Source organism: Emydura macquarii, unplaced genomic scaffold (genome assembly GCF_026122565.2).
Source record: "Emydura macquarii macquarii isolate MOO-44397 ecotype Brisbane River unplaced genomic scaffold, CSIRO-AGI_Emac_v2 contig_1119, whole genome shotgun sequence".
NCBI lineage: Eukaryota > Metazoa > Chordata > Testudines > Chelidae > Emydura > Emydura macquarii.
Window position 1 is genome coordinate 8,439,779 of NW_027131256.1, and position 14,745 is coordinate 8,454,523.

The window sequence follows — 14,745 nt, forward strand, 5'->3', positions numbered from 1 at the left end:
TTTAAAAATAAAATGGTGCACAAAATGTTTCCGAATGATGGTGGTGGAGGAGGATTTGGTGCAGCAAGGACACGTCTGGATATGCAGCCTGTCGCTATGCCTGGCTCGTTACAGCACGTGCCTGTCCAGATGCCAGACTCATCTAGTGGATGCAGGCGAGACAAGTGTTGCTTCCTGCTTTCTTTTTTCCGTTCTTGCGAGATCATTTTGAACTCCACTCAGATTGGGGGCTGAGTGGCAAGCTGCCTGGGAGAACAATGGCTCCTCTTAGAAGAGAGAGAGAGGGGAAACCTCTGAGGAGTTACTTGCTATTTTATTAAAGGGATCTAATCTTTGGGGTTATTTCTAGTCGTGCATGAGCCTCTCCCATTCCACGCAGTCCTGCCATACTGTTGTAGTGGAACCTTTACCGAAGAACACTTGCTTTGCCTTTTAAAACAGGCTTGTGAGTTGCACTGCTACTTGTGGCCTTTTTTAAACAGTTGCTTTTTGGTTATATTGATTATCTTGCAGGGGTGTTAATTTTTGTTACTAGTTGGGAATTTTGTCCTTCTGAGGTCATGGTTTGATCCTCTCATAGGGAGAATTCTTTGGGTTTGCCTGTATTCTTGTGCTGGCAAGGAGCTCCACTCTCCTAGCACGTTCTAGGACTTGAATTATGGGTAAGTAGGCTTGGTCTGAAGAACATGTTGCTGATTGGAATTTGTTTATTCTTCCTTAGGAGGAGGAAGAGGAAGAAAAAAAAGGTGCAGCTGAGCTGCAAGCACTAGAGATGCACAAAAACCTAATTGAGACTGGAGTCAATGAGGGTCTCAATGAAGCTCTGAATGAGCTGCATGAAATTCAGAAGGAGTAAGTGCAGCATCCAGATATTTGTTCTAAACAGACTTCACTTGAGACAAATCTGATGCATTGCAGTGTAGTGAGAAGACCATACTCTAGAGCAGTGGTTCTCAACCTTTCCAGATTATTGTACCCCTTTCAGGAGTCTAATTTATCTTGTGTACCCCACGTTTCACCTCCCTTAAAAAGACTTGCTTATAAATTCAGACATAAAAATACAAGTGTCACAGCACACGATTGCTGAACGATTGCTTACTTTCTCATTTTTACCATTTAATTATAAAATAAATCAAGTGGAATACAAATACTGTACTTAGATTTCAGTGTCCAGTATATAAAGCAATATAAACAAGTCAGCCTGTATGTAATTTTAGTTTGTACTGACTTCGTTAGTGCTTTTTATGCAGCCTGTTGTAAAACTAGGCAAATATCTAGATGAGTTGATGTACCCCCCTGGAAGACCTCTGCGTATCCCCCAGGGTACACGTACCCCTGGTTGAGAACCACTGCTCTAGAGTGTTGATGGTGAATTTCTGTAGTTTGTATAGGGTTTCCTTGACTGAGTAGATAATCAGCCCTTAGTTTTGCATGTATATTATGATCCCCTTCTCACTAACTCTCTCCTTCCAGAATCTTGCAGTACGGAGTATTAATTCATGCCTAAATAGCAAGACTGGTTACAATTTTCCATCTTTTTCAATGGAAAATTGAGTGTTCAACTAAAGACAAATGTAAGAAAAGTGCCTACTACTTTCAGTGGAACACTGACTAGGTCAAAAAAATTTCACTTTTTGAAAACAAATTCTTTCTTGTTTGACTAAATTTATTTGTGGGGAAAATAACCCAGTTTCAACCATCTAACCAGCCTTGCTACTGTGAGTCTACTTAGTGAGTCCTGAATACAGGTATGTGTTTGGATACACTTTGATATGCTGTGAAACTCAGAAGTTTTAACTTTCAGTAGCAACTAGACTGTAAGAAAGGAAATTCTGTAGTTAAAAGTTTCAATGTCTTTCACAGGTCATGCATTCTCTGACATCCAGCCATGTGAATGTTGTTATACAATCCAATAATACCAAGTCCCATCTCTGTTTTCAAGTTCTATAGAAAGGCCCTTAAGACTTGACACAATTGTTAGGACTTTTACATGTTAAACATTATCACCTAACTCTTACATAGCCTTTCAACCATAGATCTCCAAGCACTTTACAAAAGGAGATCAGGATCACTATCTCCATTTTACAGATGGGGAAACTGAGGCACAGGGCAGGGAAGTGCAAGGTCACCCAGCAGACTGGTGGCAGAGCCCGGAATAGAACCCGGATCTGAGTCCCAGTCCACTGCTTTATCTCACATAAACCATATGCATTCAAAGCCTAGCCCTATACATCTGACTGCAGAATGTTAATATTTTTAATTAACAAATTACTAAAACACACCAAAGCACACTTAATATTGTTGTGTAAATAAGATTTATCTTCCTAGATTACATCTATACATAATACTTAAATAACCCAGTGTACATGGACTATAAATCTCTTTATAGAGCAAAGTGCCTATTCTGTGATGTAGTCTGATATTTTTGAACTTGTGAAAATGTATTGGGAGAAATTACAATAACCACCTTCAGTCTAATGTCTGATAATGCTGAAGTGGGTAGATATTTGTTAGAGCATGTATAAACTGTATGGGTACTCAATTTTATCTACACAGCCTTCTTTCATTTCAGAGCAGATATATTTCTACAAAAAAAAAGTTTTTTGTTTTTTTTCCCCAAATCTGTTTTAAAATACAATCTGAATTTAATACAAAATATATTAAGGCCTAAATTTATTATAGTCTCTTAAAACATTTAAATAAATATGCTGAATCCATGAGTCTTCATTTTTAAAAAAAACAAAAAACCTTTGCGTTAACGACTGCTTTTCTATATATAAGAGATGTTTTCCCTCTAAGTTTCAAGGTCAAGTTTTTTTTTATAAGTATGGCACAATAGGTCAGCCTGAGAATTTAGGAGACATACCTAAGTCTCTTGAAAATTAGAGTAGGAATGTAAGCTCCTGTCACTTTCTCTTAGGACTATTTGAAAATTTTCCCAGGCTGACCTGAAGTAACTAGTTTAGTTTAAATTCACTGAGTACAGTTAATTCCTCTAATACATCATTTAGTTGTAAATGTGAAACATGTTTTGATAAGACATCAAAAAACATTTAAGGTTTTATTTAACAAAAATAAACTTTATATGCAGTTTTGTTTAAATTCCAGTTACCATCCTAATGCAGCTGGACACAAATCATGACTAAAAAATTAATTATCTAGTAAATAAGCAATATCATTCCCCATTTTTCTAACATACTAAAAATGTAGTTACACTAGAAAACTTATTTTCAGATTATCGTCTTGGGTAGCAAAAAGATGAGCCAAATCTAGAGAAAAGGCTCTGTTTAGTTGTAAATCAACATGTTTTAAGTTATGTCCAACAATGAGGGCACCTTTCTTTAGAAAGAAATTGAAGTACAAATTGAAAAGTTGGTTGAAATCTATTTAAATCAAGGCTTTCCACTAGGTGATTTTAAATTGCCTTGATTTTTAAATTACTTTGACTTGAATTTTCCAGCCTGTTTAGTTTGTCTAACATTTATTATATTGTCAATGTTAAAATGAACAGGTTTCTCTTTGACCTGGGCATACAATTAAAGGAATGTACATGTATTCCTCAGACACCAGATTGTTGTGAGGACAACAAATGAGGAGAAGATGAAACTGCTTGATAAGTTGTACCATATGCTGGAGATGGTGGGTTTTCATGTAGGGTCTGTAGAGGTAAGTCATACCCATTACTGTTCACACTAAAGCAGGGGAAGGAAATATACATTACCTAAAAGGCAACCTAGGGTCAGTTCACCTTTTTTCCCCTCCTTTCTAACTTCCCCCCCCACATCCTGCCCCATTCATGGCAGGCTATGAAGAAAAAAGTGGTCTGTTCTCCCCAAAAGTCTCTCTCTGTGGAGTGACTGGTTGTTTATAGCATCTCCAAGCTCCTTGGAAAGAACAGAGCTCTCTCTCGTGACATGCCATGCTTGTCTGGGCATGCTGAACCTTGTCCCTTCCTATACAGAAAAACCCACACTTTCTCCCTTAAGTGACACTATAGCAAATTCTGGGTGGATTAAAAATGTGATGAAACTAACTGCCCTAGGCAAGCAGAGCAACCAGCCAGTATTTGGTGTTAGGAATAGCAGCCAAGTACTCTCTCTTGTTCTAGGATTTCTTGTATGGTATTTAATGACACGGGCAATTGCTCATACATACATCTAGGAAAAAAGCATACTTCATAGCTCATCTTCCCTACCTGCCCCTCAAACTACTGGCAAAATGGCCTCTTGTAACGCTTCCCGTGTCTATTAACCTCTTGCCAAAAAAGATTGGAGGCTGCAAAGGTACAGGCACTATGCCCCACCAACCTCCTCTAAAACAGCTGTCACCAGGCTGATTGTATGCAGCATGAAATAGCAGTAACAGCTGCAATGTTCTTCCTGGGCTGTATTGGAAAAAGGAGAAATTGTAGCTCCCCACATTCATGAATCTTTAGTGTTCAGTACTGCTGATATGGGCGGCTGAATGTTCTAGTTTGTCCATACTTTATCAGGACTGCAAATGGTAGAGATCATTTTGGAAAGATGATCTGACAATAGCCTCTCCTCCTGTAGTGTTCAAAGGCCTATTAACCAATCTGCAAAGGGTGGGATGATTGATAGATTGTCTACCTTGTCTATTTAGAATGTAAGCTCTTTAGGGCAGGGACATGCAAGGGTCTCTACAGAGACTAACAGGGTTGGGATCTCTAGCTGCCACTGTAATACAAAGTGTAAGAGGGGATGCAACAGGCACAGAGAGGGGGCAGGGATTCACTCAAAGCTCCCCAATAGGCTACTGCCAGAAATAAGAATAGAACAGAACAGGAATAGTTCTCCTGACTCCTGCTCTGTTGCTCTATCTACTAGACCATGTTGCCAATACCTTTTTTCAGGGAAAACCGTCTTAATCTAGAGGTCTTAAAGCCATAAAGGGGTGATTTAACACAGCAAACTACACACCAGGTTAGTGAAAAAATATCGGGACATCAAAACCCCTTCTAAAATGGAATTACAGTTGAAGTGACTTTGCAGGGGATGGCTATAGAAGTGTGAGAAATGAATGCTTGGGCCATTAGAACCAAGATAGGTGAGGTAATATCAATTATTGGACCAACTTCTGTTGGTGAAAGGGACAAGAGCTTACCTGAAGAAGCACAGTGAAGCTTGTATGGGGAAGGTAACTGGTTAGAACACTAATCCAAATGCAAGATTCTATTTGGAAACGTGCAATCTGAAAGATGCACATTCAAGGGAAGAGAGAACTGTGGAAACTAATGACAAAAGACTAAGGCGAGAGACCAGGCACAATTAGAGTGAAATCCTGCCTCATTAGCTTCAGTGCAACCACGATTTCTCTGAAGGTTTGTATCATGACATAGCAGAAAAAAACCCACTATCATTTAGGTCGGTGAATAAGAGTAGTTATGTCACGGACCAGAGTGCTACCAGTCCCTCTGCAGACATTTAAGAGGGATCTAGAGTGTCCTAAAAATCAGCAAATTATCCATGCTCCTTCAGTGCTCTGCCATGCTAAGAACAAGAACAAGGTTGGTTTTTATACCTTCAGGCCATGATTTGAGATTTAATAGGCAACACAGGTATGTCTTTCTTTCTTTCACAAGAATTCCTTGGAATCAGATTTGCACTCTAGGAATTTAGAAAGTTTGGTGGCATGCCAATGTCAAACATGGTTCTTTTTAACCTACTTATTTTACCTTGGTATTCATTTGGTTAATTTTTATGGAGGAAACTGGTTTAAATATTTCGCTTATGGAGAGATGGCCTGATACCACTGCAGTGGATGATCATGAAAGAGATGCACATGGCGCTGACAGAGAAGTTGCATGTCTTTTAGGTTAAAAATAAAAGTTGCACATCTCACCTGTTGCATTCTCTTCTTAGGAATACCTGACTGAGCATAATGCAAAAGCTGATATGGTGTCTGAAGAATTTATGTCTGAAGATCCCTTGGCCAACCTGAAACAAATCCTAGCCAAATATGAAAGTAAAGCTGATGCTCTCTAATCCTTGCATGGAGGACTGCATCTATTCATTTTATGTCTGTGGCACAACTGTAACGGGTCCAGTCCTGCATTCCTTCCACTATGAACTCCCAATGAAGTCAATCCAATGGTAGTTACGTATGTACACATACTACAGGATTTGGTCCATAGTGTGCTGAGAGCTGTTACTCCTAAGCAGATGTAAACTGTATATCTTTGACATTACAGACTGATACCTTTAAAAATGAGTATTTAATAAAAGATTTTTGCTAGCACTCTGTGTAGTCTGGTTTTGATAAGAACCTAGGCGTCTGTAGGCAGATACATATCAAGTTATAAGACTTAAGCTACAATTTTTTCCCCCAAGAGTGTCCATTTAGTTTAGGTGTTTAATTTAGCAAGACCCCAGAGCATACAGCACCCAGCAATGGATGGATGCTTCTGGAAAATGTTATTTCAGCATGCTAACAAACACTATTCACCAAGAACTGCCACTGAGCCATAGCATGTATGCCAGGACCACCGCTCATGAGACCTGTACCCCCTGGGAAACTGGATGTTGGGACAGCACATCTGCTGTTATGACACTCAGTGCTTCTAACAACGGTTACAGAGGGAGTCATAACCCCACTCTCCCTTTATTCTGCTTGACAGCAGGAGTTAGAGCATTTGATCTCCTCCTTTGCTTGCAGCACATAGGAATTAGTATATTGCCTTAGGCCACTGTTCCAACCACTCCCAGATCCTGTCGCTAGGAGTGGCTACAGTTATTGCCATCTAGTAGACCCTGCTAGACAGATACAATGTGCCCCTGAAAACTAGGAGGCTGCAACTCTGACTGAGGGACAACGTAGGGCCAAATATGCAGCACGTACCTCATTTGCAATGGAAAGTCACTCAGTTATGTCAGTCATCCTCACTGAAGAATTTTGGCTTGTTCCGTTAAAGGTCCACAGTGAATTCAGTGCTAATAAAGAACACAGTGCAAAAAGGAGAAACTACCCTCCTTAAAGGCAACCAATGCCACTTAAGTCCTAATTCTTCCAGCAGAGTACCAGTCACTCAACTGCTGTTTTCCCCACACAACTAACTAAGCAAGAAGTCACAGCTTTCCTCCTCCTACTTCATGTGCTTTTTCTTCTGGGAACTGACAGACTGGTAGAGAGTCCTCACAGCCTGGAGACAGTGATGCTTGATTACATTAGGGTAATTTCCTTTTGTAGCACAGAGTGGAGTTACCTCCTGGTAGAGATATCACACAACTCCATGCTGCCTGTATACCAGACTTCCTTTTCAGGCATCATCCTCTCATAACTTCATAAAGGATAAGTCTTTTCCACCTCCAGGGATGAAGTCCTAGAGCAATACAGCAGGAAAGAGTTTCATGTTTCCTTGATTGGTGACAAAGTAGTAAGGCTGATGTAACACATTAAGAGGTTTAAATGCCATATGGTCACCTTCATCTTTTTTTATATATTATCTCCATTAAAAACAAATTAATTGAAAGTCTCATCTGATCAGATGATTTAGGATGCACTTCATAAAGGGTACTGCCATATTCAGGGCCCCATACACTTTGTTGGTGTTTACCTTCTGCCGTAGAGCTATGTTCTAGCAGCTAAGATTTCATTTAAAACCTGGATCACAGTTGAGGCTATCTTCCTAAGAAGGAAGGGACACAAGTGAAAGCTTTTTAAAACATAGCCTTTAAAGGATACTTTATTTTGTCAACTCAATAAAATACCACCAAAGAATGAATCTGAAAAATAAATGATTCATGCACCAGAATGATTTAAGCTTCCTTAAATTCTTTCCCTGACAAGTTATTACAAGTCCCAAAATAGTTTCAATATTTTAAATTATTTACAAAGCAAAAAGCAATGTCCAGAGCAATATGTTTGCTACCTGTTGTGCTGGCTGAGTAGAGTACAAGAGGAGAGAGGAGTCATGGTCAGGACTGCATTAGGGGAAGGTTTCCTGTAACATGGGCTATAAAACATCTCAGCAGGTGGATCCCAGAATACTCTATGGAACTGTGGAAACAAAGATGTACATGTTCAGCTCCTTGCTTCCTTCAAAGGCAGGTGCCTAATTCTGCTAACTTGCCTGCTGCCATAGCTTGGAGTAACCAGTAACTTCAAAGACAGCCAATTGTTTCTGATACATTTTAAACCACATCAATAATTTAGTCCCACAACAATCAGGAAATGTATAGTTCCTGCAGCAACTTTAATTCTACCCACTGTCCATCTTTCATACATGATCACAGAGTGGGATCAGCAAAAAATGTTATGGTACATCACAGATTCTCTTCATTAGTTTCATGTGTAGAAGGACAGATGTGTCTTTCTGGTGCAAAAATGAAGCTTTGCAAGAGTTTGAAACTGCAGCTCAGTGGTGCTCTAAGCATTTTATATACAATGAAATTAAGTGTTCTTCCATTTAGCTTATTGCTGCAATAATAACTGGAAGTTGTGACACTCTACAGCTGACGTCTAGGGTGCAACAAACCTTAGTAAAAGTTTAACAACTTAATTAGACACATTCAAAATAAGGTGATGTTTAATATTTTTACTAGGGCTCTCTGCTGAGATTTTATTTTAAACAGGAAAAATGTTACATAGTATTTCCCCCCCTACACACACCACTTAATTTTAAATTTCACGGGTCGAATCCTGGCCTATTGACTTCAATTTTTCACCTATAGGTGAACATTTCACCTGTGTTTCTACCTGAAGGAGCTACAGCTGAACTCTTATCAGGTATACTGTGCTCAGCAGTGGAAGCTTGGCTGTGGCGCATCACTTAATTCTGGATCGCATTATAAAGAGACGTCATCATGTTACAAACAGATGTACTCCTTTACAAGTTCTTATCTTACAAAATCCAGTGCTGATCTCCCTGACACCCCGCGGCCCCACAAAAACTGACAATTGCTCACTGCTTGGTATCAAATAAAAAAAAAAATCTTGCGCACACATGCTAGGAGACACATAAGGGCAGAGCGACCCTTAGAAGGGAAATATGACACTAAAAGCGCAGGCTTTGGGTAGCGGCCAGTGGCTGTAGAACATCACTATTCTGATTTTTGGTAGCCTTTTACATCGATGTAAGTGACCTCACAAGGTGCAGAGCTGTGGATATGTGGGTTCTATCCCAAACTCTGCTGCAGGTTTTCTGTATGTCCTTGGCCAAGTCACTTAGGAGCCGACATAGCTTTGTGGCTCTAGGCCTCTATTCTGAATATTAATTCTGTAAAAATAGCATTTTGGGGTCCCATGCTTGTGACTCGCTCAACGTCAACCGTGCTCTATTTACACAAAGATTTTTTGAATTGCCACAGTATCACCGCAGAAGCTGAAAGTCAAGCTGGGTTCTTTCCAAAATATCTGCCACCACCCAAGATTGCATATGCCAAATTCCATTCAGTTACATTTGTGCCACACAACTGGTTCAGTGAGGTGGTATCAAAACTTGGTTTCCTGTTCTGTTAATGCTGGATCCAAAACAGAATCCAGTTCCCTCTCCCAGAGTTGTATAAACCCTGCAGGGCTAACAGGAGTAAGAATAGTAAAGTTAAAGTTACACACAGAGCAGAGCAGTTACGGAAGGTGCTATTTTTACCTTGATCATCTTCAGAGTAAAACTGCAAGTTAGCTTCTATGCCTGTTCCCCAATCTAAGAAGGGATACTTTTTATAGAGTCTTAAAAGCAAAGGAGTGTTAATTTGTATTAGGCAGCACAACTGCAAGTACTATCCTTCATATGTCTAAGAAAGCCACAATCATTTCAGACCAGGCCCCGGTCAACAGCAACTAAGATATTACCTATACATGGTCTGTTTAAAATGAGTTTGGTGGTCTCTGACAGGCATTCACACCACAAACCCCACCATCATACATTGTGCCTCTGCTGCCAGTCTCATCTGAATGGCCCTTGAAGGCTGAACTCTCTTCTCCCCTCTAAAGGTGTTCTCCCTCAAATAAGGTGGGGTCACCATGAGGGCAGCTTGCCCTGACACTGCCTACAGTACCTGTTCTGGGCATAAACAGGAGCTCAGTCTCCCAATGTGTCATACCATTCAGTGAGTTTGGTTTTTTTCAGGTGCTTAAAAATAAGACATGAGTAGAAGTGAGCTTTACCTGACTGGGAAGAGTTGAGGAAAGCACCCCTGAGTTTGTTTCTCTGCAAAGTCTTGGATCTCCAGTACATTTTTAACCAACAGTCCCTTGGACGCTTTGTCAATTTTTGTTAACACAAGCTGCACAAATCCATAAAGAGAAGATTTAGGGAGGGGGGGAAAATGTTACTTTACTGTAAGCCTGGAAATGTTTGCCAAGATGTATCACCCTCCCACAGCTTTCAAACTACTTCATGTGCTATCTATGAATGCTGAATATCTAGCCTATTAAAATCAGGCATCTTTAAGGGGTCTCAAACAGGGGGCACCAAAAATTAAGTCCATTTTGAAAATCCAGGACTTAAAACAAACAAACAAATAATAATAATAATAATAATAAACACACACCGATGTTCAGGTCTCCCTATACATTATGAATAAAAAAAACCAGGGGGTACAATTTTTTCCCCCTATGCAGATCACCTTTAACTCACTCACTGCTCGAACTCTATTGCTGAGGTTCAGCTAGCTGAAGGTACAGAATGTTTATAGAATACCCTTGACTCTGGCCACCGCTCTCTAGAGTGTTTTAAAGAAAAAGTAGAACTTACAACATAAGGGATACCAAACTCCTCCAACATTTGTATGGCAATATGATCCGCTTTCTGAAATCCGACCAAACTGTCCACTAATAAGAATGTCCTCTTCAAGCTAACAAAGATACGGATAGTGATACAAGTAAGGGGCAATGTAATAATGGTTGTTTCTGTGTTAACTAGCAAGAGAACTGAGAAGCTAGATTATAGGATTTGGAGATGGGAAAAGAGAATTAGCCTCATCTAGTCCATCCTGAGAGGAGTCAATACAGGATAGCATTTAAAGGGAATATTTTCTGGTGCTCTGATCCATCCAAGTTTCAAAAAAGGACTCAAAACAATGGTAATGCCACCACTTCGCTGTGGAAGCTAACACATGGTCTAACACATTCCACCCCACTGTTGGCAATAAAGTCTTGATATCTACACTTAATTCTTCCATCTTGCTATAATCTATGCAAACATCCACATCCCATCATTCTGATGCACCGTGAGATTGCAGGTAGAATACAACATGCAATGGTTCTCTTACTTTTGACGCTCTTGTAAATAGGCCTCCACCATCTCACCAAAGTCTTGGGGGGCTCTGTAGCCATAGCCTGGCATGTCCACCAATGTAAAGTATTTCCCCACTTTGTAGAAATTCATTTTCTTTGTGTGGCCCTGGAGAGAGAAAGGTTGGGCTTTATTAAATATTATTAAACAACAATGGCATTATGGATTTATTTTAAAAAGTACTTTATGTCCAATACTAGACAACTGAGCTGAATGTGGACAAGAATCCGATAGACCTAGAAGACTGGGGAAAGTGTTTTAGATTCATTAGAAATGCTGAATTGACTTTGTAATGTATCCTGGGTGACTGACAAGCTGACAATGAGGAAAGCACTCCATGGTTTAGCAGAGACAACTCTGTGACACTATCCCAATGACTGATACATCAGTTTCAGTTTGTCTGAATGTGACTACACAAATCTGTATGAGCCCATGTAGAGGCGTTCAGTGGGCACATGATGTATTGGATTTATATTTTTTGAAATTACAACCCTAGAGCAGAACACTAGCACTGGCAGTACCATTTAGCCATGGTAACGGAAAGGATTTTGGGAAATACTTTACAGATCCTGGTCTCCACACATAGCCAGAGAACTTAGGCTCTGCCTAGGCGAAGTTCTCAGTCTGGGCAGCGTGGATGCGGAGGAAGGGGGTTGGAATCCTCTTCCCACCTCATATGCTGGAAGCAGGACACAGGATACCTGTGAAGGTGTTCCAGCACCACTAGTGAAGACGCCATGCTGAAGTAGTATCTGTGACACACTGAAAAAGCCCATGCTGTGTTTAAGCCAGTAGATCCACAGAGTCATGGCACCATATTCCCCCAAATCTTCCCTCTGTGGGTCTCCAGGGTGTGGAGACCCCTTGCACAACCTCCCTGCGCCCTGCTCCTCTCCATTGAGTGGACCGTGACACTTCCACTGCTTCAGACACCACCCACAGCCATTACCTGAGTAGAAGGATTTATCTCAGATTGCCAAACTACTCTCAAAAGGAGACTAAAATTAGCTTTGCAGAGCTCCATGTGTGTTTCATCTCAGTGACCACACGTCAAAGTGTACACGGCTTCTAAGTAGAAAGATTATTTTTTTTGCTCCCAACTGCTAGCACTGCAAACTCACCCTGTGCTCTAAGAGTCAAGCTGGGTTCTTTTCACTTCATATTTCCAGTAATAAGGCTTTTGCAAATGAAACTTAAAACTGCTGTTGAAGATCCACAAGCCAGAACAGAATCCAGCTAACTCTCCCAGAGCTTTGTGTTACCTCAGAGCTAAAGTTAACCCTCTTTCTCCCATCTCCCCCGACTGGCAGGAGCTTCCAGTTGAGATGGAGGGAATTCCAAAATTTCACTTACTGGATTTTTTGACACTCTGACTTCAACATTGGGAGCCAATGAAAACAAGGCCTTTATTAAGGAGGATTTCCCAACATTGCTTCTGCCCACAAAGCACACCTGGGAGACAGACAAGAGAAAAGAGCGAACATTGTTAGTTTTCTCTCCCTCGTGCAACCCCATTTGTACAACATGAGTGGGTCATTCCTGCAAGCCCTCAATTAGTTCACTGGACCATCCTTCCTCATGTAAGGTAGTAAGGCCATGAGATCAGGGCATTCACATCAGACTTGGGAGAGCTGGGTTCAAGACCCTGGACTCCCATAGTCTTCCAGCGTGAAGCTGAGCAAGTCATGTAGCCTTTCAATTCCCCATCTGTAAAATGGTGATAACAGCACTTTGCAGAAGGGGAAATGAGAGGCTTACAGGGGTGCCATTACTAGACCATGAGGTGCTCAGATACTATGGTGATGGGGGCCATATATGTAACTAAGATAGACTCTCAGGGAATGTCTGGGTGCTAATTCATATCCTCCTGTATAAAAAGCTGCAGGAAGGGCCCAGTTAGGCAGAAAACTTAGTAGCCCTGACAACATGAAATTTCTATATCATGGTCCTATGTGTGGGGATAAATATTTTATTCCCTTCATAAGGGGCTTAGCCCTTCAACCCTGTGGAAATCCCAGGATCTGTAAAATCTTGGGACATCAGCTGAAATCCCTATTCCTTGGACCCCAGGTCCTTCCCTCAGCACCCCTGCCAGTGTAGACAAAAATGCGCTACTTGCTCTGAGGGAATTGACAGTGCAGAGCAGGTTTCCCTACGTAAGCTCATGCTGACAGGCTCCATGGTCGCAGAGGGCTGAGGCTGCCCTGGGTTGCTCTCTTTTAGCTCCACCTAGCCAAGCAAAACACCAAAACTACAGCACCCAAACACATGAATTCAGGGCAGGGTAGATGGGGGGAAAAAATGCCACATAGGCTGAACTCCCCACCACCCAGCATGGGTTCTGGCCATAGGAGCCAGGGTACCACATTCCTCTCAACAGCATCCCTGGAAATGACCTCACCTCAGGTTGCGACAGCTGTGGCGCATGATCCATGCGGATGGCAGAACTGAAATAATCAATCACATGTCTGGCCGAAGGTTTGAAAAGCACCTCTGCCCTGTGGATGTCATGCAGGCTAGGGTGGAAAATCCGGAAGCTTGCAGTGTTCACATCTGGGGCTAGATATTTCTCTAAACCCTGGAGAGGGAAAACTACACCAGTGAGCTTCTTATCCTCCAGCTGCAGCACTTCCGAAAACGATGAGCTCTTCCAAGTAGCGCCATGTCTCCGGAGCAGGCAATTTGGCCCCACAAGCCTCCCCATCCTTTGTAGCTGGAACATCTCTGCACCCTCTGCTCAGACTCCTGAAAGCTCCTCAGCCTGCAACGGTTTAAAGAGTTCTCACAGGGCTGGCCCAACGGGCAAACCAAAGCCAATTTCACACTCTAGGCCAGCTGGTCTCATGCTCAAAGCCCTGAGTGGAGGGAACTTTAAGCAGGGCGATTATACTTGCATTGCAGTGACACACAGGAAACCTGCTCAGGCCAACAGAAGAGGATGCCCCTACAGCGTTTATGATCTAGGGGTCGGACAGACACAACAGCAGAGCAACCCCGACAGACAGGCTTGAGGAGGATGGAGTCACCCCTGGCCAGGGTGGCACTGGAACAATTTTTATAGCAGGGGGGTGCTGAAACCCACTGGAAATCCCTGTGTGTGACAGAACCCGCTTCGAGCCGGGGCCAGCCAGCACCTGCCAGGCAGTGGCGTGCGGTGGGTCGCCGGCACCGGGGCCAATACTTGTATTTGCGTCCCCCCAGTTGGCAGCAGCGGCAGCACCCCGCGGGGGTGGGGGGAGTCTGCGGGTTCGTTTCCGCTCTCCCCATTTCGCCCCGTGGCGGCGACGGGGGGCGGGAGTGACCGGGGGGGGGGCTGTCTGGCCCCTGTGCGGCCGGGGTCCCGGGGCTCCCTCACTGCGCCCAGCGCGGGGGTGAAGGGTCGCCGGGGATGTCAGCGGAGGGATATGGGGGGGCAATGCAACGCAACCCGTGAATAGGGGAGTTGAGCAGGGCAGCGAGAGGGAAGCGCTGAATGGCCGGCAGGGTCCCGC

At 42.4% G+C, this 14,745-nt stretch overlaps 2 protein-coding genes across 8 annotated transcripts in view; one reads left to right on the forward strand and one right to left on the reverse strand.

The window, feature by feature from the left end:
- LOC137151725 (kinetochore protein NDC80 homolog) overlaps positions 1-6,228 on the forward strand; it is a 23,914-nt gene extending 17,686 nt beyond the window's left edge. For all 3 annotated transcript variants that reach the window (XM_067546092.1, XM_067546093.1, XM_067546094.1), the window contains 3 exons: positions 722-852; positions 3,564-3,666; positions 5,883-6,228. In XM_067546092.1, the coding sequence (XP_067402193.1) occupies positions 722-852; positions 3,564-3,666; positions 5,883-6,005 (357 nt within the window). In that variant the 3' untranslated portion in view covers positions 6,006-6,228. The remainder of the gene's footprint in view (positions 1-721; positions 853-3,563; positions 3,667-5,882) is intronic.
- On the reverse strand, positions 5,267-14,340 carry GTPBP8 (GTP binding protein 8). 5 transcript variants are annotated; one of them, XR_010919345.1, is made up of 8 exons: positions 13,656-14,340; positions 12,608-12,706; positions 11,232-11,362; positions 10,715-10,814; positions 10,126-10,244; positions 7,889-8,016; positions 7,574-7,645; positions 5,267-7,339 (listed from the first exon to the last, which is right to left on the reverse strand). XR_010919345.1 is itself a non-coding variant. In XM_067546100.1 (7 exons), exons 1-6 carry the CDS (start codon positions 13,974-13,976, stop codon positions 7,935-7,937), a joined length of 852 nt encoding a protein of 283 aa, XP_067402201.1. In that variant the 5' UTR covers positions 13,977-14,340; the 3' UTR covers positions 5,267-7,641; positions 7,889-7,934. The 5 variants fall into 5 exon arrangements, 4 of the variants coding, with proteins under 4 accessions (XP_067402201.1, XP_067402200.1, XP_067402202.1 ...); XM_067546100.1 differs by having other exon boundaries at positions 5,267-7,641; XM_067546099.1 differs by having other exon boundaries at positions 5,267-7,645.
- Positions 14,341-14,745: the final 405 nt, after the last annotated feature.

Bases quoted from the DNA above. Each gene is read 5' to 3' on its own strand.
- GTPBP8 (XM_067546100.1), bottom strand. From the start codon at position 13,976: ATGTTCCAGCTACAAAGGATGGGGAGGCTTGTGGGGCCAAATTGCCTG. The intron at 12,707-13,655 runs GTGAGGTCATTT...TCTGTCTCCCAG, and splicing joins CACAGCTGTCGCAACCTGAG to GTGTGCTTTGTGGGCAGAAG. The intron at 11,363-12,607 runs GTAAGTGAAATT...TTCTCTCTCCAG, and splicing joins TCAGAGTGTCAAAAAATCCA to GGCCACACAAAGAAAATGAA.